A 22991-nucleotide genomic window follows, 5' to 3' on the forward strand; every position below is an offset into this window, starting at 1 on the left:
AGGACATCTCTGGAGGCTAATGGATTTGATTTCAAGACATGACGCTTCCTCACTACCCTTCATTTGGAATTTTAAATTTGAACTGAATGCTACACCTGTCAGGTTCTGATGATATTCTAATATTGATATGTTAATTTTAGTGCACCATAAATCAAGCTAATGGAATTTACAGTGAAGAGAGGCACTTGGAAAATAGGGCTAAATGCCTTAAAATCAATTATTATCTCATAGTGTAGACATACCCTTATTAATCATACTGTTGATGGGACATGCTCTGACATCAACTTTCTATACCTACATTGATACCTGCTAAATTGATACTGATGCCTCAATCGCAGCTGTGCTGATTTAGCCCAAGTATAGAAAAGCCCTCAATCCTGCCTCAGTACAGAAGGCTGGAATAGATGATTTGAATGAGACTAAAACTACAGAAGGGCTAGGCTCAGGGCAACAGAGTAGAAATAAAGCCACTCCTCATGCTTGCAAAATACTTCTCCCATAACACAAAACAATTGACATTCTCTGGGATTGTACCCAGGACACACCACCTTAGCTACCATGTGATAAACTGAGCATGACAAAGCTCCTCATCTGCCTCAGTGGAACGCACACTTTCAGATGGCGTGCTTGCTTCAGAGGCTCATGGCAGCCCTCAGCTTAGACGCTTTTTCTAGGGCACAAGTTTGCTGTTTGCTTGGCCACCCTGGTCATGGGCTCGCGTGGGGAAAAGAGGGGAGACCAACCCCACTGCCCTTCCAAGTGGTTCAGGGAGAGGACAGACCTTTTTTCCAAACTGGTCCTTCTGCTGCGGTGCATCCCACTGTCAGGATCAACTCCCCCATGGTAAACAGGGAGTTGGGGATTGGGAACCTGGGTCCAGCCTCTACTATTCCAGGTTCCAGCAGCCTTCTGAGGCAAGTTCACTTAGGCAGAGCAGCTTCCAAGGCTGGCTCTGCAATTAACAAACTAAGTAGTTTCCATCAATGTGTATCTCAGCTTGTATTGATATTGACCTGATTATTTTTTATTTGAAAAGAAAATACACAAAAACCAAGGGAAACCACCACAAGAAAGTCACTTTTTCAGGCTTGTGTATGTTGACAGTGTTCCTTTAAAACAAGCACAAATATGCCTCTTTACAGAGCAAAGCTTATGCAGATTTATCTAACCCCCTAGTCATATCTTCAACCAAATTAGAATAGGCTTCTTGGTTAATGCAAAAGCCCCATCAAGAGTCTCTAGTAAAATACCAGAATGAGTCACTGAAAAGGAATATGGCTCTGCTCCCCCTCCTCCAACTCATCTCGCTAATATACAGCTTATGCCACTCTCCCTTCCCCTCTTTTCTCACCCCCACCATCTCTCACACAGAACCAGCACACATGGTTACACCACTTCCTATTACAAATCTGGCTTTTGCCCTCTTTTTCCAGATTCGCGAACAGGCTGGTCAAATAGACTTCTGCTTACCACACTAAAAGCAATGCAGGCAAACAGCTCCTGGCAAACACGGAGCCTCCCAAAGCTTTCGCTTCAAATGCTACCTGAGCCATGCCAGCTATTGCAGAATGGGTGCCCACCTTTAGTTCAGGGGACACTCTCATGGTGAAACTGAAGAAGCAAAGGCCTGAGTTTCCTCTCCCAGCAGCACACATACACTGTGTAACTGCTGAAGGCAACATTATACAGGTGTGGAAACGAGAATCAGGCCTATAAACTCAAGGAGGATATTCCTGTTTCTTGTTAGTTGTCACTTAGGCAAACTACATGAATGTTGCTTTCTAACCTTTCCTCCCAAATCCACTGGTCTGACTCTCTAATCAGAGATGAGAAACATTAGTAAATTCTCCCTCATTTCTCAAGATCTTCCTGAACCTGAGGTGCTGAGCACTGAACACATCTCAGGTGTGTTCTAACCAGAACCACATCAACTAGCCACCTATCTGCTGCCCAAACAATGCACTGCACGGCCCATCTGAGTCTCCTTCGCTATTGCTGCTTCAAGTGCTCTCGTTCCTTGTATTTTCACTAAACTTTCAGCAAATCCCTTAATTATTAAAAACCTCATTTCCAATTCCACTTTAAATACACATAGAAAATGGTCTTGGGCCTTCTGGGACAGAGAGGCAGCCTCTCAGTTTGATGAAGAGAGTAGTGTTCTAATATGATAACAAAAAAGTCATAGAATTAGTATGGAGAGCTTTCGGGATTTCAGAGAGGTTTTCCTAAAATGTAATTAAATAGCAAGCGGTACACAGAACAAAAAGTCCGTCTGCCTGGTCGCCCCAGCAAGGAAGTTTTAAATTGCTGGAACTCCTCTTTCCCCAAACAATCCATGTAAATTTTCAACAAAAAGAGAAATATGACACTATGTCAGTTTAACAACTAAACTTCAGCTGTCAAAGCACCATGCGTTCTACCACAATCTACCTCCACTGGTATGTTTGGCTGCCGGCAACATTTTTTACTTAAATTTACACATGAATTATACTGTAATGGCTTAATAGATTTCAACATAATAATAAAGGGCCTTGAAGCAAAAGTTTCTCTCAACAAATTTCACATCAAATCTGTGGCCCTCTACAGATTCTGTAAGTGTATACGCTGCTCTATAAACACAGTGAGATACAAGGCCCCAACCCCTATGTAATTCATACAAATATTATATAATTGCATACACGAGACACTGTAAAATGACTCAGGTATGGGAGCACTACAACCAAGGAGATCAGGGTAGGAGGCATCACAAAAAAGGATTGATGCAAAGGAGCTGGAAAGGAACACAGAAGACAGAAAGAGGTAGGATCAGCCTATCTAGGAAGGCATGGGTCAATCATTCAGGAAGATGTAGCCATGAGAGAAGGCTATTCAGGCAAAGGCATTTTGGGGCTAAAGTACTTTGACAGAGACCCTGAAGCACTAAGTCTCTCCCTTTCTGCTCTGCATGAGAACTTGTGTCTACCGATTAGAGACTTGGACTCAATGCTCAGATCAGCAACCTTAAAATCTAGGTTCTGAAATCACAGGGAGTAGCTTTTGGATATGGTCTCATATCTTGTTCCAGTGCTAGAATTCAGCAGCTGGGACTAGGCAGCCTTCTTTCCTCAGGAGAAACAGTGGCTGCTCTGAATTGCTGAGCTCAGAGATGGTAGAAATCAGTATAGCAAATGAAAATCTTTGCCTTTAGAAGCCAGAGATTATGACACAATCCCGCTGTCATTAAGATGACAAACAAGTCCACTTAGTACTCGAGTTTTATCAACTACACCCTTTAAATAGAGAGCGGAGGGAGATAATAGCGCTAAAGTTGTCTGCATGCTAGGGTATTTAAAATTATAGCATGGACTTCCCACAGAGAGAAAGACATAATATATTCCAAACAGCAATAGATGTGTCAGAAGTAAAGCACAGTGCTCCCTGAATGAGATTCTCAGAACAAGAGAGTCTGCTTTTGACTTGTTTGAAATGATTGGTAGGCCCCAACAAATGATTAGTAGCATCAAGTAGCTTAGTACAATTTCTCTGTCAGATCTGCAGACCAAAGTTTCTCAGGCTGCAAGTAAAAAATGATATTCTATCTGCTATCTCTACACATTCCTCAGGGATCTGAAAGTCATGCTGGGCTGCCATTTCATACAACTTCACCAATAAGAGGCTCTGCAAGCCAAATAAGGCCTTCATTTAAATATACGCTAACCCACTTAAACACCACAGTAAGTTTGAGAGGAGGGCAGTTAAAAAACAAAAATCAAATTCAGCATTTTAGTGCCAAATTAAGGAACTTTGATGTGAAAAACAAATCCATTAAACAATGGGGGTAAAGCATTGGGGGTAAAGCATCACTTTAAAGAACCCAAAAATGTCTAGAATGAATAATGAGCAATGCTCTATTAATCCAGAGGGAAATGAAACCAAACTGCAGAGCAGCCCAGTAAATACACATCTAACATACATGGGGTGGCCAAACTCTGGCTTGTGAGCCACGTGTCTCTTTTACAGTTAAAGTGTGGCTTGCAGTGCCCCGCGCTGCCCCAGAGTTGGGGTGAGGTGGGGCAAGGGGAGAAGAGTACTCAGGGCTTCTGTCTCGCTGCAGGGTGGTGGGACTTGGGCTTCTGCCAGAGAAGAGCGGTACCTACTGAGGGAAAGGGGCCACATGCACTTTAAAGGTTTGCCCGCTCCTCCCTCCTTACCCTCAGCACTTCTCCCTGAAGCTTCCAGCTGTTTGGTACTACCTCTCCCATGATCACAGCTTCCAGGTTGCCAGCTCCAGCAGCTGCCATGCAGGGAGGGGTCTCAGCATTACCCTGTGACTGAGTGGTGCCAGTAAACCCTGGGAAAAGCTGGACGGTAATGTGTTATCCCACCTATCACCATGTGTGTTGTCAGGGCTTAAGCAGGAGCCCAGCCAGGTGCCTCTCATGAGGCTGAAGCCCTGAGACCCTTGTCTCTGCAAAGCTGTGCCCCATGAGTCAGTAGACTAGCTTTTCACAGCTGGAAACAAGTTAGTCCTATACAGAATGGCTCACAAGCAGGAGTGAGTTTAGTAGTTTTTAGTAATGGACATTTGTGCTTCTCAAACAGCTGTACAGATGACAGAGCAATGTTTTCATGTTGCCCTGCCTTAGTAATACTATTGTAAGCATGTCCTTAAACAAACCTTTCCTTGAGCGGGGCTTCTGGGGTTCTGCAGCCATCAAGAAGGGTGAAGCCTGAAACAATGGAAAAAAGATAGGGTTAAAATGGTGAGGCTTCTTTACGGAATTCTGCCCCTGCCCCTCAAACCTCCCAGAAGGACAGATGGCAAACGTCCAAGCACAAAGCAAAAATTGCAGCGTCTTTACTAACCAGAATCTCCTGTACCAGCAAGATGCTAGTCATTTCTCTTAAAAGCGCAATCCAAATTTCTACTTGTGTAGACTGAAAAGAAGTCTCTGATCTTAATTATTACAAGTGTTTTTTACTGCTGGTTAACGTCAGTTTAGTTACTGCACCCATATTTATAAGGATTTGGGAAGTGAGAACTACCTGGGGTATATTTTGCTTCTTGAAAATGGAGGGAAAAAACCAACAACATTCCTTAAAATCAAAGAGGGAATGACAGAATCCCATTATACATGACCAATGGCTACCCACAAAGCTGATCACAACACCATGGCTGGGTCTACACGTGCCCCCTTCCTTCTGAAAGGGGCATATTAATGAGCAGGTTGAAAATATGCTAATGAGGTGCTGCAGTGAATATGCAGCTCCTCATTAGCATAATGGCAGCCACGGCGATTCGAAAGCGCGGATTTTCGAATCGCGCGCCGCCCATGGAGATGGGATCTTCCGAAACGACCCCTCTCAGTTTTCGAAAGCCCTTCTTCTGATCACAGATAGGAAGCGCCAGACTTCGAAGTGCTGTCAAGTGTGTAGCTGCAGGCACTTCAAAGTGCCTTTACTTCCCAAAATTTTGACGAAGTTTGACACTTTGAAGTTGTCACATTCACCGCAGCACTTCATTAGTAATCTCCCATCACCTTGATTACCATGCCCCCTTTGAAGACTGGGGCAAGTGTAGACCCAGCCTATGGGTCTGAAGTAATTAGCCAGGCAAAATTCTTCTGTAGATCTCGCCAGGTCTAGGCTGGGTCAAGATGGTTTTACTACAGTGCTCAGAGGAGGAAATTTCATAATCCTGCGCACCACAGGTAAATCAATCTAATTTACTGGGAAAGAGAACAGAAGCTTCTCTGTAGGAGTAAAGTAACAAGCAATTGCCTGAAACTTGCAGAAACCACTTGCCTGAGCAAGGCTTTCCAGGACTGGGCCCTAAAGAAAGGAGCCCTAACCAACTCTGAAAGGCATTTGATTAGCAGCATGTTTCAAAAAGCTGTTTGTGCTGTTCCTAAGACATTTCCAGTAGGGTCTTATGCTTGGATAGGGTGGTTTCATTCTTGCAGCCTAGCATACCACCTTTTCTGGAGCTGGATATGTAAGCTATGAGAACAACTCTGCTGTAGAGGGGAAGGGAAGCTCGTGATCAAGTAACCCCTTTTCTATTCTTGACACTGGCAGATAGAGGATACATTCTTAGCATTCCTGATCACTTAGAGCAGGGTTCTCAAACTGGCCTACGCAACTCCACAATCCAGTCTGCAAGCAGCTCCTGCATGAGTCCCTGCAGCTCAGGAAGGGGTTGAGGGGTGAGGGTGAGAAAAAGAAGTGTCCATTTCCTTCCCTCGTGGGGGTTTAAATTGTCCAAGGGCAGCAGATGAGAGAGGGTGGATGCACCTCTGGGGCCCTACTGGGGGACAGGGGAGGGCCTGCTGGCCCACTAAAAGGATCTGAGGACTCTCACTTGCCCCCAGTTGAACTGAGTTTGAGATCCCTGATTTAGAGACTTCCACTCCCACTTTACAAAGCTTATTATGAAACTGCTGAGCCTTAGTGAAGATGAGATCTTTTCTACATTAAGAGACTATACACTAGGATCACAGCAATGCACTGGAACAGATCAAAGACACACCTTGCCCAGACTTCTCTCTCTGACTGTGCCAAATGGTAAATGCTTCAAAGAAATGCCAGAGCCTTACATACAAGAGAGTTTCCCAATGTTTAAATCCAAACACATCAAAATCTCAAGCAAAATGAGGAATGCTGCTTGTAGCAGACCTGACAGACATTTTGCTGTCAGCAGGACACCTACAAACAGGAGAAAATTACCACCACAAAGATCATAAAAATCCTTTTATTATTTTGACATCTGACTCTCACTGTGGAGGCAAAGGCGGCGCTTAGGAAGTTAAGGCAAGCATTCACAAAACAGAAACATCCTTTAGAAAAAAAACAAACATGAGTGAGAACTCAAAGTAGGTTTCTGTTCTCAAAACACTGAACAGATCTACTTCCTATGTGCATCCAGGATCAGATTTATCATTTTTAGTAAGCAAAGTTAAGGTTGATGGCTTTTGCACTCCTCCAGGCCAATACAACTAAGATAAATTTTATTCCACCTCATGCATCAACAACAGTTGAGGTAAAGACCAGCCTTCTCTTTAAAGCTCGACTCTAAGATGTTTATGAGATGCCTGGTTACTTTGATTGTGGTGAAACTGGATTAGTCTCATGCAGTCTCAGGGTTCTACTAGTGATTGAACTTTGGAACCATTTGATCCAGAGATTCTCAAGATGGAACCCTGAAAAAACTGCTTCTGCTTAGTAGTTATTAAAATGACAAGATGGGTAAGGTAAATTATTGGACCAACATCTGCAGGTGAGCGAGAAGTTTTCCAGCTACACCGATATCATCTTCATTCCGGCATGGCTTTTTGAACAACCCTAGAAGAACAGTCACCATACAGCTCAAACCAGGGCTGAGATCACATACCCTTCACCCACTAGGGTTCCTGGCACCCAGCAGTGTTTTGAGAGAAGTCAAATTAAAACATTTTTGGGAAAAAAAAAAAGTCTGCTTCTCTAGTTAGGGGCATAATAAGCAGTTCAGAGGCTGATGTGTGTAGTGGATTACACTATGCAGACATGGACAAAAGAGTAAATAGAACATGTAGCCTGCAAATACTCACACTACCTATATAGTTCAAGAGATAAGCAGAAGTTCTTTGACCCTAATCCACTCTGGCAGCGTGTTTGAGCCCAATCTTGTGAAGACATATGGGCATGTTTAAGGCACTCATTGTTTCAAATCTGTGCATCGCTGTTCGGTGGGTTTTTTTTTTTGGGGGGTGGGGTGTGAAATGTAATCAAAGTACTTTGGTAAAGTAAAATTAGATGTGCAAATGCTTGCTTCCAGTGAGGGGCATTTTAGGGTGAGGGAATAAGAGTGTGAGGGGTTGGGGTTGCATTGATGGGAGGAGGATAAATAAGAAGGAAAGTGAGAGGGACGTGAGTCAGGGGATGGACACAGAGGGGAGGCTGGGGAGAGAATAGAGGCAGGGGTTGCTGTCAGCCCCACATAGAAAAAGAGAGCTGGTGGTTTGAGCATTGGCCTGCTAAACCCAGGGTTGTGAGTTCAGTCTCTGAGGGGGCCATTTAGGGATCTGGTACAAATACATTTAAAAAAAAAAAAAAACTGTCAGGGATGGTGATAGGTCCTGCTGTGAGTGCAGGGAACTGTATTTGATGACCTCTGAAGGTCTCTTCCAGCTATATGAGAAAGAGATAGGTATCTCTCTCCTCTGGTATATGTGTTCCAGGAAATAGGGGGATCTGAGCCCCTTGTGCTGCCCTCTCCTCTTAGGTGAGCTAGGAAATAAGGAATCTTGTTTCTCCATTAGTGTCTGAGCTGCTCTCTCTGCAGAAGAATGTTTCTTCCACAGCATCTGATAGCTGCTTGTAATGAATTTATGCGCAATGTAGTCAGGTTGGAAGTGTTTCCTCCCTAAGGCCATGTCAATACCATGGATGTTATAGCTTCCTATGATGATATCACAAAGGATTTTTTCATGATGATGAAGGCAATGCATCTCCCCGAGGCAGTAACTAGGATGATTCTACTCAGCAAAATTCTAGTAGCTAAGCAAAATTCTTCCACTGACCTAGCCATGTCTATACTAGGACTCAGGTTTATTTAACTACAGTGCTCAGATGAGTGAATTTTTCACACTCCTGTGCACTAGAGCTATGTCAACACAACTTGTAAGTGCAGACCAGCCTCAATTTCAGACCAACTCTCAACACTCAACACTTGAGATTGTGGCTGCTCCTTTGGCATCCAGTACCCAGCTGTGAAAATGCTACATAAACACATGTGCCTTGGCCAGGTCTCCAAATTGTTAATGAGACACTCAGAAAGGAAATAAGCAGAGGCATTAATATGAGGTAGAAAAACTCTCTTCCCCGACTTCTCCCAACTGAGTAGCAGCTCCTTTAATTTCCAGACTCTAAACATTCAGCAATGCAAAAGATTCTAAGCACCAGTCTTCTCTACCAGGCATTTTCTTAGACTCACAAAGAAGGGTGAAGAAAGAGATCTACTATACCACATACTGCCACTTTCCAGGGCCCACTACAAGATCATTCCCTATGGCACATTTTCTACTGGTTTGGGAAGTTTATGTTTAAAATGCCTGAATCTCATGTTTATGTTTCATGTTACTACTGCCAGATGTCACAACACATAATGAGCTATACCACCCAACACCGTCCAATTCCAAGCAAGATGGATACATCTCTGGTTTTCAGCAGGCTTGTTGAAAGTGCCAAATCCATTTCGACTGTGTAGGCATTCTTCCCTCTTACACAGGAGCACCGCTGAAGCTCTACTGCCCTGGGAGGTGATAAAGGCCCAGAGGTCCCAGGATGCAGCATGCTTGTCGAGTGCTTTTAAGAGACTTCTCCACCTCCCTAGGGCATTGTTGAGAGCTTCTACCTTGTACTTAGTGGAAGTCTTAGATTCAGTGAGGAAACTAATTATGGTGATTAAAGTTCTGTTCTAAATCAGTTCATAAATCTCTTAAAGGTCTCCAAACATTAAAACATAAGATGATTATAGTGGCAGCAGCAGATGATGGAACTGGACTACAGTAGAACCCCAAGTATCGGAGGGGTAGCCGTGTTAGTCTGGATCTGTAACAGCAATGAAGGGTCCTGTGGCACCTTACAGACTAACAGAAAAGTTTTGAGCATGAGCTTTCGTGAGCACAGACTCACTTCATCAGATGCATCTGATGAAGTGAGTCTGTGCTCACGAAAGCTCATGCTCAAAACTTTTTTGTTAGTCTATAAGGTGCCACAGGACCCTTCGTTGCTGTAGTAGAACCCCAAGTTATGCATAGGTTGCATTCCCAGGCAACCACATGTAACTCAAATTTCACGCAAGTCAGGGGGAGCAAGGTTCCTGACTCCCCTCCACTTTCAGGGCCGGGAAACTGACCAGCACTGTGCTGGTTAGCTTCCTAGTGCCTGGAAATGACAGGGAGCCGGAAGCCGGGCTGCCACCTGGTTCCCATTTCCCTGCCACTCACTGGAGTGAGGAAACTAACCAGTGCTGCTGTGATAGTCAGTTTCCCGGACCTGCAAGTGGGATTAAGGAACGCGTAAGTTGAAATCATGTATGTTGGGGGATCTACTGTACCTGTCAGGACCAAAGGAAAACCCTCTAGATCAGGAATTCCCAACCTATGGGTCACAACACAAATGATTACATTTGTTAAGGGTCGCCAGCTGGGCAGATCCAAGCTGCATGTGGCTCTTAAAGAAGCTATTTGAAGTTTCTTAATGCTGACACATCTGGCTGGGGATGGTTTCGGGCTGCAGGGAGGGGAAGGTGTCTACGGCTAGGGGTGGTTTGGAGCTTCTGGGTGATTTAAACCTGGGAGCGGTTTGGGGCTGCTAGGGAAGTCTAAGGCTGGGGGCAGTTTTGGGCTCTTGGGGGGGGGGGGTTCTAAGGCTGGGGGCCATTTGAGGCTGCAGAGGTGGTGGTGGTGGCTTGGGGCTCTAAGGCTGGAGGTGGTTTGGGGCTCCTGGAGGGGTTCTAAGGCTGGGGGCTGTTTGGGGCTGTAGGGGGGTGGTGGGGACTTGGGGCTCTAAGCCTGGGGGTGGTTTAGAGGTGCAGGAGGGGTTCTAAGCCTGGGGGCCATTCAAGGCTCCTTGGGGGTTCTAAGGCTGGGGGCCATTTGGGGCTGTAGGGGGGTAGTGATGACGGTGGCTTGCGGCTATTCTGTGTTCAGCCCCTGAAATATTTTAAAAATTGCTGTGTAGCTCCCAGTGGGGAAAAAAAAAAAAACAGTTGGACACCCCTGCCTTACACATTACAAAGACTGCTTCCGTGTCTTTATATTCATAGTGACCCCAGACAAGCCACTGAACGGTCTCTTGGCAGTAATTTTCACCCCCCATCTTCCTCCCTTTTGCCTCTCCCTTCTCTTCTACGTATCTGTTTTCTCAGTTTTCATTTTTTTTGTTTGTGACTCTCCCCACCAAACCCTCCATCCTCCACCACAACTCAGATTAAGTATAATAATAAACTAAACTATAATAAACAGTTATTCTATTAATGTATTTCCCTTAATTACAGAATAACTATTAATATATATTAATATATAAATGCAAAATGGTACAATTCTTGCTTCAGGCAAGAAATTGTTATGGCACTGCTTCCTACCCTCCTCACCCGCCATTTTTGAATTGCCTTGGGTCATGAAGTCTTCCTGAATTGTCAAAAATAGGTACCCATCTGGAAAAAGTTGGGAACCTCTACTCTAGATGAAGAATTCCCTTGCCCCCATTGAAAGCTAGAGTAAAACTGAATGCCTATTACAGTCCACAAAAGTGACCTAGACTTATTTTAAGCCAGTACACAAATAAGAAAGTATTTTGGGACATTTAAATAAGTAATATCTGGGACAACAGATCTAGCACAAACAGTGAAGAAAAGTTTAAATTTTGATGCTTTATGGTAAGATTTTACATTGTCTTTTCATTGATCAAAGTGTCAGTAGTTTCAGGGTAGAACATTAAACTGAAAATTTCTTAATGCCATGCTCAAGTGATTTAAATAAAACTAGGTCATGCAGTGGCCCTCAGAGCATAATCCTTTCATGAGGTGTATTATGCCAAGCTGAAGCACAGCAATTAAAGACTGTCAAAATTAAATTGATTTTCCTCTGAAAAAAATCAATATTGAGATGAATTCATTGAGAAGCCAGTTTCTAGCCAAACTCTGCAGCTGTGGGTACCAAAATGTCTACAACATCTAACATCAGTGGTTAAATCCACCTCCGAAAACAGGTGGAGACTGATGTCCTCCTTACAACTCTGTTGCAGCAAAATACTATTCTAGTGACCAACACCTTAATCCACCAATATGCCCTGGGTATATTCAGAACCCGCTTATTCTAATGACTCCATTTTATCTATATTAGCCTGACAGAGAGCTCTGAGTGAACGACCTGGATTCTGTTCTAGATCACTCATCATTAACAGAATTGTTAACTGACTTCTGATGGCAGAAATGTATACAAATTAACTAGCAGAATTACTCTTTAACAAGCAATTACTCTATTTTTAGGATGATCTATTCAGTTCTGTAACATGCCCATCGTTTTACATGACAGTGCAAAACCTACTCAACAACGAGGCTATATATAGAAAGCTAAGTGGTAAAAGTAAGGTTGACAAGGGTGATAAGCTAAAATGTAGGGTAACTTTTGAAAAAAATAGTTATTGGTTTCCAATGACAATGTTTTAAAGACAAATTTTAAAGAATGCATTCAAATCCCATTTACATAGAGTCTCAAAAAAAAAAAGATTCTATCAGCTGCAGCTGATCAAGCTTCATCTTTTATAGTTCTTCTTTTGCAACCACAGGTGTCAGAGAAGAGTTCCATTCTATGGTATTCTTGGGAGCAAGCAAAAATGGGGGTAAGCGGATACCCCCTTCCTAGACAGTCATTTCCCATTTTGTATGTGTGCAACTGATTGTTGCTTCCTAAGTGAGGTATTCCTTACTGAACTTCATCCTATTTACCTCAGACCATTTCTTCAGTTTGCCCAGATCATTTTGAATTATAATCCTGTCTGCAAAAAGGATTTGCAACCCTTCCCAGACTGATATAATCCACAAACTTTATAAGCAGAGTACTCTCTGTCTTTATCTAAATAACTGGAGAAGACACTAAACAGAACTGATGCCAAACCTGACCTTTTCCTAACTCCACTCATTATGCCCTTCCGGCCTGACTAGGGATCTGCAACCTGTGGCTCTTTAAGAACTTTTTTGTGGCTCCCAATGCCATAACTGCAAAGTTTAAAAAAAAACAAACAAACAAGAAAAACCCTCTTGATTATTGTCAATAAACAGTGAACGTCTAAAAGCCCAAAAAATGAACAACTCATACCTAAATAACAAACACTATATGATCTCAAAATGTTGGATGACTCCCCTAGTGTCCTCTAGAGAAAGAGAAAGTTCAGGAGCAAAAGTCAAGAAGAGAATAGTAAACACACATACACATAAAGTGCAAGGAAATAGACTATGTAAAAAGTTTGTGAACATACTGCAGTAAACATGTATCACATTACAATTCATTGGTGTGTGTGCTGTTCTTAAAATAGGGTTTACAAAAAGTGTGGTTTGACATTATTTATTAAGGATCATCTTGTATTCATATGCATTGTAGCTCTTGAATTGTTCAGGTTTATACTGAATTGGAAAAAATGGCTGTTGTTGCTATTTTGGTTGCCAACCATGACTGTGAACTATTATTGATAAGTGCTCTTTGGAATTGGTTATTCAATCAATTATGCACCCATGTTATACTAGCCCCTTCTAGGCTGGATTTCACTAATTTATTAGTTAGTCATGTGAGACTTATCAAATATTTTGCTAAAGTCTAGATATACCATATCCACCACTTCTCCCTTATCCACAAGGCTTCCGATCCTATCAAGGAAGGCTATCAGATTGGTTTGACATGATTTGTTCTTTGCAAGTCTATGCTGACCGTTACCTTATTTGCTAGATGTCTGCAAATGGATTCCTTAATTATTGGCCCAATTATCTATCTTGGTACAGAAATTAAGCTCACTAGTCTGTAGTTACCTGGGTTGTCCTCATTTCCCTTTTCACAGATGGGCACCATATTTGTCCTTTTCCAACCTTTTGTAATCTCTCTAGTCTTCCATGACTTTTCAAAGATAATAGCTAATGGCTTGGGTATCTCCTTAATCTGTTTCTTGAGTATTCTACAATAAATTTCAACAGGCACTGGTGACTTTAAGACAGCTAACTTGTCTAAATAACTTTAATTAATTATTTTTCTATTTGAACTTCCAAACCTACTCCATTTTCACGAGCATTCATTATGTTAGGCATTCAGTCATCACCAATTTTCCTGGTGAAACCCAAAACACAGCTATTAAGAACCTCTGCCATTTCCTTATTTTCTGTTACTCTTTTTCCCTCTTCATTGAGTGATGAGTTTACTCTGTCCTTAGCCTTCCCAAGACATCTAATATAGTTGTAAAATGCTTTTTGGTTACCCTTTACCTCTCTACCTCAGGAGCCTATGCCTCTAGAGAAAATGAGGAGGGGGTGACTTTGCTCTCTGGGAAGTGGCAGGGTGGAAGTAGCCTCTGCAGGACAGCCTTTTAACACTGCCCAGGGTTCTGTTGGTGATTTAAGTGGCCCAGGACTCTAACCACTAGATGGCCTAGCCCTTTTTGAATTGCCAGGCCCTGGGGAACTTCTGTCTTTTTTCCTCTGGAACTCTGCTCCCCTCCCCTACCAAAGTAGCAAGCCTACTCTAGCTAGCTTGAGCTCTTTTTGTGCTGTGGCCTTTATGATTTTGCCCCTACATACCTATAGAGCTTTTATTTGTTTATTTAATAACCGGACCTAGCTTCCACTTTTTGTAGGAATCCCTTGACTCTTTTTTTATTCTCAAGGTCTCCTGATTAAGTCAAGGTGGTCTTTTACCACACTTCCTATCTTTCTTATACATAGGAGCAGTTTGCTCCAGCACCCTTTGCAGTACTGCCAACTACCTTGAGCTGTTCCCCCTCCCCAGATTTGTTTCCCATAAGATTTTACCCACCAGCTCCCTGAGTTTGCATAAGTCTGCCTTCTTGAAACCCACTGTTTTTAATTTGCTGCTCTCCCTCTCACTGTTCCTGAGGATCACGTACTCTCCTATCACGAGCCCTTCTTCCCAAGCAGCAGCCACTTCCAAATTCACGACTCATCTACAGTGCAAGTAGATCACCTGCAGCCCCCACGGGCGCCCCTGGGCCACTTTCAGCACCAGCTGAGCTGAGCGAGGAGAACCCCCGTGCCCCAGCCTTCGGTAGCTGCACTGGGGTTGCATCACAGGTGCCCACGTTTCTGATAGGGATGTCGCCCGCTGCCTCTCTTCCCAGCACCCCAGCCACAGCTCCCAGTCTGCCCCGCCGAGCCGCGTGTACTGGGTGCGCGGCCAGGCTGAGCGGGGCCCTAGGGCCGGCGGAGGGAGGACTCGGCCTGGTCTTTGCAGCCGCGCTGGCAGAGCTCGGCTAACGGGACTCGGGGGCTCTGCAGGGCGCTCGCGAGAAGAGGGGTCCCGGATGCCCGACCCTCACCAGCTCCGCCATCGCGCTGCCGCAGCCCCGTTCGGCGTCGGGAGTTGTCGGTTACCAAGGTTACCAGCCGACCCGGAAGAACTTCGAGGAGAGGCCAACCGGAAGACGCCTCTCGGAGGGTCCTTCCCGCGGCGCCCAGCCAATCGCTGGGCCACCCTTGCAGGCTGCCCTGGCAACGCCCAGTTGCTTGGGCGGGAGAGCGGGTGACGTCTTTCCGGGAGCCGCTGATGTGACGTGTCCGAAGAAGGCGGCCGCCAGTGGGGGGAGGGGTGTTCTCCCGTTGCGGTTTCCCTGGGCGGAGCTTCACTCCCGGGCGGTGTGACGACAGGCGGGACCTGTAACGGCCTCCGGCACGGCGCGCTCCTCCCGCGGCGCCCGGCCCCAGGGCCACGCCTCCGGGCGGGGCGGGTTCAGGCCGGGCAACCGGCTCGAAAGGCGCCTGCGCCCCTCAGGGTCTCATCCCGCGCGTCACTTCCGCGCTGAGGCGGGGACCTCGCGCTCGCACCCCTGCCCGAGCCGGTCCCAGGAGCGCCGCTCCTCCCCTCGAGAGGCGGCAGGCGGGCGAAGGCCCTCGCCCCAGCCGCGGTGAACCCTGCGGGCCGGGCCCGTTGTTTCGTGTAACCCGCACGCCTCGGTGTGGGCCACTGTCCCGCGTGGCGGCACCCGGGCCGCTTCACAGGGAGCCCCCTGGCCCGCCTTAGCCTGCGTCGAGCCGGGCAGCTCCGTCTCGCCCCTTACTCCTGCACGTGGCGCGCCAGGGCGACGCCGAGCGCAGAGAGGGGCTTTGCTGCGTCTAACCCCCGGCAGAATCCGGGCCGGGCAGCTCGGCCGTGGCCAAGCGGCTGGTGGGCGTAGGCTGACCCAACGCTACCCTGCCCAGGCTCCGGTTGCAAATGGGTTACAACAGGCTCGTGTAGCCCGCCGCAGCTAATCACAACTACAGCCCTTGGCAGGCGTGGTCCGTTGTACAAAGGCAGCCAACAGCTGTGGCGGTGTCACAGAAGCGGGTAGGGGCGCTACAGAAAAGATGGCATTGCCATGGAAGCCGCAGCCGTCAGCTGAGTTAGAATCTAGTGCCGAGATCAGCTGCTGGCTCTCAGTAAAATTTCTCCACCTAATCCTAAACATCTCCACCAGGCTGTTTTAGAACTTGGGGGAGGAGAGTTTAAAAATGTTTCGGTCAAGAAAGTTGGTTACCAGCTCCAAAGTGTGGCTTTGTGAAAATGATGCCTCCCTTAAGTTTTCCCTTTGTGCCACTATGATTTTATGGCTTTTACCGTCCCTCCCTCTGCTCTTTTTAGGCCTGTGTGGCTACAATAGCAAAGCCCTGAGCATGCTTGACCACACTAAGTGTGGCTGGATTCTAGTCCCACTTTTGCTTTTAGGATGTATCGTTCCAGCTACAGCCCCAAATTCTGGCCCCACTTCCACTGCATAGTACAGCTGAAAGCAAAAAACTCTTCATTGGCTGCACTGTGTGTAATGACCTGAATAAACTCTTGCTAGTGATGGTGTATTAGAAGAGAAACTCACTCACCCCCCCAGCTGGAATAATGACAGGAAAATCTTTTCATTTATAAAATGAGCAAGTCCAAGCTGGTATCTGACACAAACCTAATAAGGGCCAGATCCTCACAACTATTAGATACTTAACTCCTACTGAAATTCATTCAGGCACATAAATCCCCTTGAAGATCCAGGGCTAATCAGAGTGGGTAGTCAAGCATTAAACTCAATCAGTGGCAGCATGGACTACAAATGTGCACTTGGACTGAGACAAAAACAAAGATGATTACAATCAAAAGCCTACCCTGACCAGCTCGAGTTGGCTAACTAGTGATACTCTTGTAGTAGTGTTAAAAGTGGCCCCAGCAAGCCTGTTGAAATGGCTTGTGTATACTTTATGATTTACCCTGAGAGAGAAAGGTTCACGTCTGCTTGTACTGGAGCAGTGATTTCTCTGGTCATTTCACAGAATTATAAAGGGAATTTTTGCAACATTTTCCCCTTCGTCTTCACACAATGAGGGTGGGGAGTGCTAGAATTTAAAAAAATTCTGAGTGATGACATTTAATGTTCAAATTTTTCAATTAAACAGTGCAAAAGATTGCCAAAATTTTCATTGTTTTAAGCTTTTAGAATGAATCCCATCCCCCTAATTGTATGTCATCTTTTGACCTTACAAGTCATTACTTGGCACAGGGGAAATACTGTAAAGTCGAGACAAATGAAGAATCACAGTGTCAATTCATAAGAGGGGAGAAAGATACATTTACACAGAAAGCCAGTGTGTGTAAGAACTGCAGCTTGGGATACAGAAGCTAAACATCATCACTGAAATCTGCTGTAGGAATGCTTTGATTCTTTAGAGCCAGATAGCAAAAGGTGCGAGAAGGGCTAATCAACTGCAAACTTCACCACTAGTGGAGGCTATAAAGGCCCAATTCTATAATAAAACAAAAAAGCAGTCACGTAGCACTTTAAACAGACTAACAAAATACCTTCTTCAAATCTGCCCCAGGACAGCTCATCCAGTACATTACTTTGTTAGTCTTTGAAGTGCTGCGTGACTTGTGTGTGTGAAGATACAGACTAACACGACTACCTCTCTAACAATTCTATGACGACTGTGCAATTTGTCCCTGTTTTGCTCTTAACTGTTGGAGGAAGCCACCAAATTCTGAAACATTCCTCTTTCCCCACGCAGTTTTCAAGGTAAGACTGGCGCTGCTTTTATGAGCAGCCACCATCTCTGTCACTGGCAGTTCTTGGCAGCTGATCTCTAGTATATGGACCCTAGGCAAACTTTATGGTCCTGACAATGACCCCATGGGGCCAACCTCAGAATCAGAGGGGACACTAAGAAAAATCCAATCATACACATACTGTGATAGCAGGGTCACTATTATAGACAAGCTATGAACAGGATTCCCTAACCTCAGGATACCCAAGGAATTTAAGACAAACACAAAAATAACTAATGAAATAACAAAATAAACATTTATTAACATTAGGAATGCTCTCTCTCCCTCTGTAACCTTAACATGGAACAGTCCAGCACTTACAAATTGCCTAAGAACAGTTATTTCCACAGCATGAGGTGCGCTCTTGATGGAAAATTGGAGGGCAGGGGTTACGAATCAATCACCAGCAGTCTGATTGTCTTACCATCCCCAAGTGCTTAACACGGCCACATCAGCTGATAGCTCAGGATAGAGTGTGTGTTTGTTTTGTGGCATTAGTTCTACTTCACTCCTAACTTGTAATACTGTGGTTGTACTACAACTTAACTAAAACAGTCTTGACACCTATAGTATAAAAACCACTAGAGCTGCAGCAAGTTACAGGGGATGTAGGGGTGTGAAGGCATGGTACTAGTGATGCAGTTCTTCTTTGTTGATAGGACCCTGTCAAAGTCTGCCTCAGGTGAGTTATGGAGGTCCATTCAGAATTTTGCAATATTGCTGCTCTCCAGTTCATACATCCTAACCCCATATACTTGCACTAAAAAGGGAAGGGAAGGGTCTGCCAGCTTACATGAATGATCAAACAATAGTCTCAGACAGGGCAAGAGACTGCCCAGCCAGCATTTATGAAAAGAATAATTTTCAATAAATATGGCTGATTAGAGTATTGAAAGCTGGAATAATAGGATAAGTGAACAGTGACAGGTATTTCAGGTCTGCAGTTGCCACTAAGCAGGAGATAGTTTTAATCAGTTGTCTTAAACAAGGTCTACAGCAATCAAGACTTAAGAACACAATATACCCTTCATCTTTAGGAGCTGAAGTTACATGAGCACTGGGTTTCAATTCTCAGGTGAGAGGCAGTAAGCAGAGAGGATAAGGCCTGATGCTTGGAAATTCAGACAGCTAACTGTGCAACATTTCCTTTCAGGGGACCCCATCCACCCAATGCCACTCTGCTAGTTGTCCCTCACACTTGGCTCCAGCTGGAGATGCCATCTTAGGATGCATTTCAATTCACACTTTCAAACTGAAATACATATTTTGGGGCCAGATGTCTTTAAGAGCCAATCAGTAATGTATGGGAAGCAGAGAGCTGCAATGATAGAAGAGTTTAAACAAGAAGAGAAGCCAAATGTTTGTCATTGATGCCCACATTGTGGTGTGGCCAGCTGATCAGAACAGAGCTCCTCACTGTATGCACAGACACACCCTCAGATTAATTTCCTCCACAGCAGCCTTCTAAGTGCATAGGACAAGTTGTGAGAGTGCATGTGTTCAATCTGCTTCAGTGCCCTCCCAAAAGATGGCTTGAGGCTAACAAGCTCCTGCAAGGGAAGGCGATGCACAGCAAGAGTAAGTTAATCTGCAGAGGTCAGTGTTCAGCAGCACATTCAGGAGGGGTGGGGTGGCAAGAGAATTGAAGGAGATGATTCAAGGTACTTAATTACAGTTTATCTTCCACAGTTCAATGTAGCGCGCCAAGTAGGGACGTGCTAAATCGAACCATCAGAGCTCTACACTCACCCCAGTACTCCTCACTGTTGGGAGAAGTAAGGGAGGTCCCATCGACCTCAGGCTGTGTGGACAGCCAGAAAAAAAAAAAATCAGATGGGTGATTCCAGCTATACAATTGCCATAGCTGGAATTACGTAGCTTAAATCAATTTTTCAATATAACGTAGACCAGGCCTAAGTCCACCACAACAAAACTGATGTTTGATATTAGGGGCATCTCTGCAGACTGCCTTATCTATCCATCTTCATTCCTTCTCCCCCATACCCACAGGTTATCAGCAAGCTTTTAAGGACTTTGGCCTAGTGAAAAATACCACAGGAGGGATACCTAGACAGAAGTAAATTTAATAAACCACCACCAATTGTGTACTTTAACACAGCTCTGATGAGAGAAATTTTTAAAAAAGGACTCAGGAGCTAAAGCTCATTAGTTCTTACCTCCTTTTAATTGAAAAAAATCTCACTGACTTCAATTGCTACTGCACTAGATGGAGTGTTTAATATTTGCCAGGATAATTTGCCCAGTAACTGAGCCCCAAAACAGACAATTCCACCATCTTCCTTTTCAATGTCACTATTTGTAATAATATAAGTGAAACAGAACAGTAAGGAATGTTCCACTTGATAGCTAAAGGGGGAAGGAGAGGAGATCAACAGTTGAACTCTTTCCATGTTCTTTGAGAAGTGGTGGGAGGACGCCACATTACCTCCATCAGAAGAAATTCCTCACACACACTTCCTATAAATTTGATCACTGGCCAGGTTCAGAGTGTGTGGCCAGCATGCCTGGGAATGCCCAGGTTTGACTTGGGCAGATAACGTTCTGGGTGAAAAAGACAAAGCATCTTCAATCACAGCATGCCTTCATCTCTAATGAAATGCATGCCAAGTTAATCAGTTTGCATTAGGAGCTGAAAATTTGAGGAGGTGGTTCCCCTGCCAGCAATGGACACACAAACCATGGAGGCCAGGGAATCAAAGATGAAGAAAGAGGAGAAACCCAACTTCTCTGGTAAAAGCTTTCAAAAGAGTCCCTAACAGCAGCACACGCTTCCCCCACCCCAATCCCAGGGCTCAAAAAACAAAAAACCAAAAAAAAAACCAAAAAAACCAAACCGAAAGAAAATGCACAGCAAATAGACATAATCTTGAAGATTTTTAAAGAATAAATATTTTGTAATTAAACATTATGCAAACACGTGCCACGCTTGCTCTTTGTCCATGCATATGCGCTATATACAATTTTGAAAAATACTGTTGTCCTCTTTTTGTTTTAAAAGTCATATACAAAGTTTTTCCTTGCTGTATACCCCCCTCCTCCCCTCCCCGAGGATCATCTTTACAATGAGCCAATCAACATTCATCCATGAACTTGGGTGTGCGAGAGGAGAAGGGAGAGGGAGAACCTCTTACCAAAGTACATCAAAATGGCTGGTTTGGACATGAAAAGCGGTGTCAAGAAACTGGTTTAAATTTCATCTGTACTACACACAGGAAAAAAAGAAAAGAAAAGAGGAGTCGGCTTGGAGAATGAAGCTACGTTACAAGTTGGAGGGTTTTTTAGTGCGTCTGTCACACTCTTATTGGCCGCCTAGAATACTGTTGTACAATGGTTTATCTACCTTTTTTATTACAATATAATTTACTTAAATTTTCTGTTAGCAAAACAGAATCCCATTACTACAGACCCAGCAGTGTCACAGGCGCAGTGCCTCTTTTTGTGTGTGTTTTGTTTTAATTGCATGAGCACTCTAGATGGTAAAGTTTTCAGAGTTCGTTTTATGCAGGGCCAGTCTCAGTCCTCAATGTACTCCCACAGGTCCTTCTCATAGCCTTCATGCACATGCTGCAACAAAACCCTTCGTCGACTCTCGCAGTATCTACAGGAAAGGGGGAGAACATCAAGATGCTGGTTACGAACTGGGATATGTGCTGTTCTAGCCACAGCATACAAGTGAATGTTACACTTTGCAGACCCAAAATTAAATTTTTTAAAAAGGTTATATTGTATCGAATGTCCGTGAAGTACACACTATAAACATGCTCAGATAGTGCTTTGACCTACAGAGGAGAAGGAGGCCATTTGCAAAGCTAGCTCTGCATTATCGCTATTTTAGAAGCTTAAAGATGGACACATGAGGGTGAGACATATACCTACAGTCACAGCACAGATTAGCGGCAGAGCTGGAAACAGAAACAAAGTTCCGCTGAAACTCAGCATAGTGTCCTAGCCACTGGACTACATTAAGATGATCAAAGAGAAAAGCCAGTATGACTAGGTCCAATTTTGTTCACCACAAAAGAGTAAAGATGGAAGTAATAAATACAAAACAATGGCTGGTTAGCCCTACTATACCAAGGATCTGCCCTAGAAATCACCACAGCTTGTGCTTAGAAAGTTTGCCCACTATGTCCTAAGAAGCCTTTCCAATCTGCATACATTATTCAAAATAGGATTTCTCTGCTACTGAAGCAGAAATGAAAACTGATCCCAGTGGTAGGTACACTCCTACCAATACCAATGACACTGGGGCAAGGCAATGAATGAAAGGAAGCCATGTTCATTTCAGATGCAGTCGCCAACTAGAAAGATGAGAAATAATTTCACATACTAAGTTTTTTAATGACTATAATATAATCATTAAGTCTTCCATGTCCCTCTAATGCTGCTTATTCAGTGGCTAACCGAGTTCTGACCCTCATCCCTCTCCACTTGCACATTAGGGACAAAAAGAACTTTACTCCATTAATTGCTTCCCACAACAGCAGGCATGGTCACGCCACTGATTCCATGGCTAATCAGCACAGCTTGGCAGCACAGGTGGAATATCAGCAGCAGAAAAGCAGTTAGCTGAGCCAAAGCCATTCAGCTGCACAGAAATGTTGAGCTGTAATATGAGCTGCTGGAATTTAGGAACCAACTCATGGTTTCTGGCTCCCACTGGGGGTAAGGAGGCATGTGACCAGGGCAGTAAATTCAGCTTCCAGGCATATCTATCTGGCAGTGTCATCTGAAGAGCTTTCACAGCTGTGTATCAAGCCTGCTTTGCAAATCAAAGTACCCCTTTGCCCTAGCTAAGGCAAGATACATGTTAGCAGAGGGTGAAAAAGTTGTCTGTGTCTACTGCAAGAGTCTTCAAACAGAAAGCAATCCGTGATGACATATCCTACCAGACCTATGAACAAGAGTAGCAGCCTGCACTCAGAACTGTCTTAATTTAAGTTACAGCCTTAACATCAACACTCAGCATCTGATCCAGCTGACATTTATTTCAGTGAACCTATTCCAGTTCTTCCCACTGGTATCAGCTGTTCCAATGTAAATCAGAGCACAAAGTTCCATTGATTTCATGGAACATGTGATAAATGGAATATGCACAGCAATTACTTTGTAATCTTCAGTTCTTTTGCTGGGTTTTTCTAACTCCTGTTTTTCCAGAAATGTCACAGG

General features: G+C 44.4%; 2 protein-coding genes across 4 annotated transcripts in view; both read right to left on the reverse strand.

Moving 5' to 3' along the window:
* Positions 1–15444, reverse strand: part of BBS4 (Bardet-Biedl syndrome 4) — an 87410-nt gene extending 71966 nt beyond the window's left edge. The window contains exons 1-2 of one of the 2 annotated variants that reach the window (XM_075007192.1): positions 15058–15439; positions 4658–4709 (exon numbers count right to left, since the gene is read on the reverse strand). In XM_075007192.1, coding sequence (XP_074863293.1) covers positions 4658–4709; positions 15058–15069 — 64 coding nt within the window. In that variant the 5' untranslated portion in view covers positions 15070–15439. Of the gene's footprint in view, positions 1–4657; positions 4710–15057 lie in introns of both variants that reach the window. The other variant, XM_075007190.1, reaches the window with a different exon arrangement.
* Positions 15445–20688: 5244 nt separating this feature from the next.
* The window catches only part of ARIH1 (ariadne RBR E3 ubiquitin protein ligase 1), a 101193-nt gene continuing 98890 nt past the window's right edge, over positions 20689–22991 (reverse strand). For both annotated transcript variants that reach the window (XM_075006435.1, XM_075006436.1), the window contains exon 14: positions 20689–21420. In XM_075006435.1, the coding sequence (XP_074862536.1) occupies positions 21336–21420 (85 nt within the window). In that variant the 3' untranslated portion in view covers positions 20689–21335. The remainder of the gene's footprint in view (positions 21421–22991) is intronic.

This window comes from Carettochelys insculpta, chromosome 12 (assembly GCF_033958435.1).
Source record: "Carettochelys insculpta isolate YL-2023 chromosome 12, ASM3395843v1, whole genome shotgun sequence".
Lineage (NCBI taxonomy): Eukaryota > Metazoa > Chordata > Testudines > Carettochelyidae > Carettochelys > Carettochelys insculpta.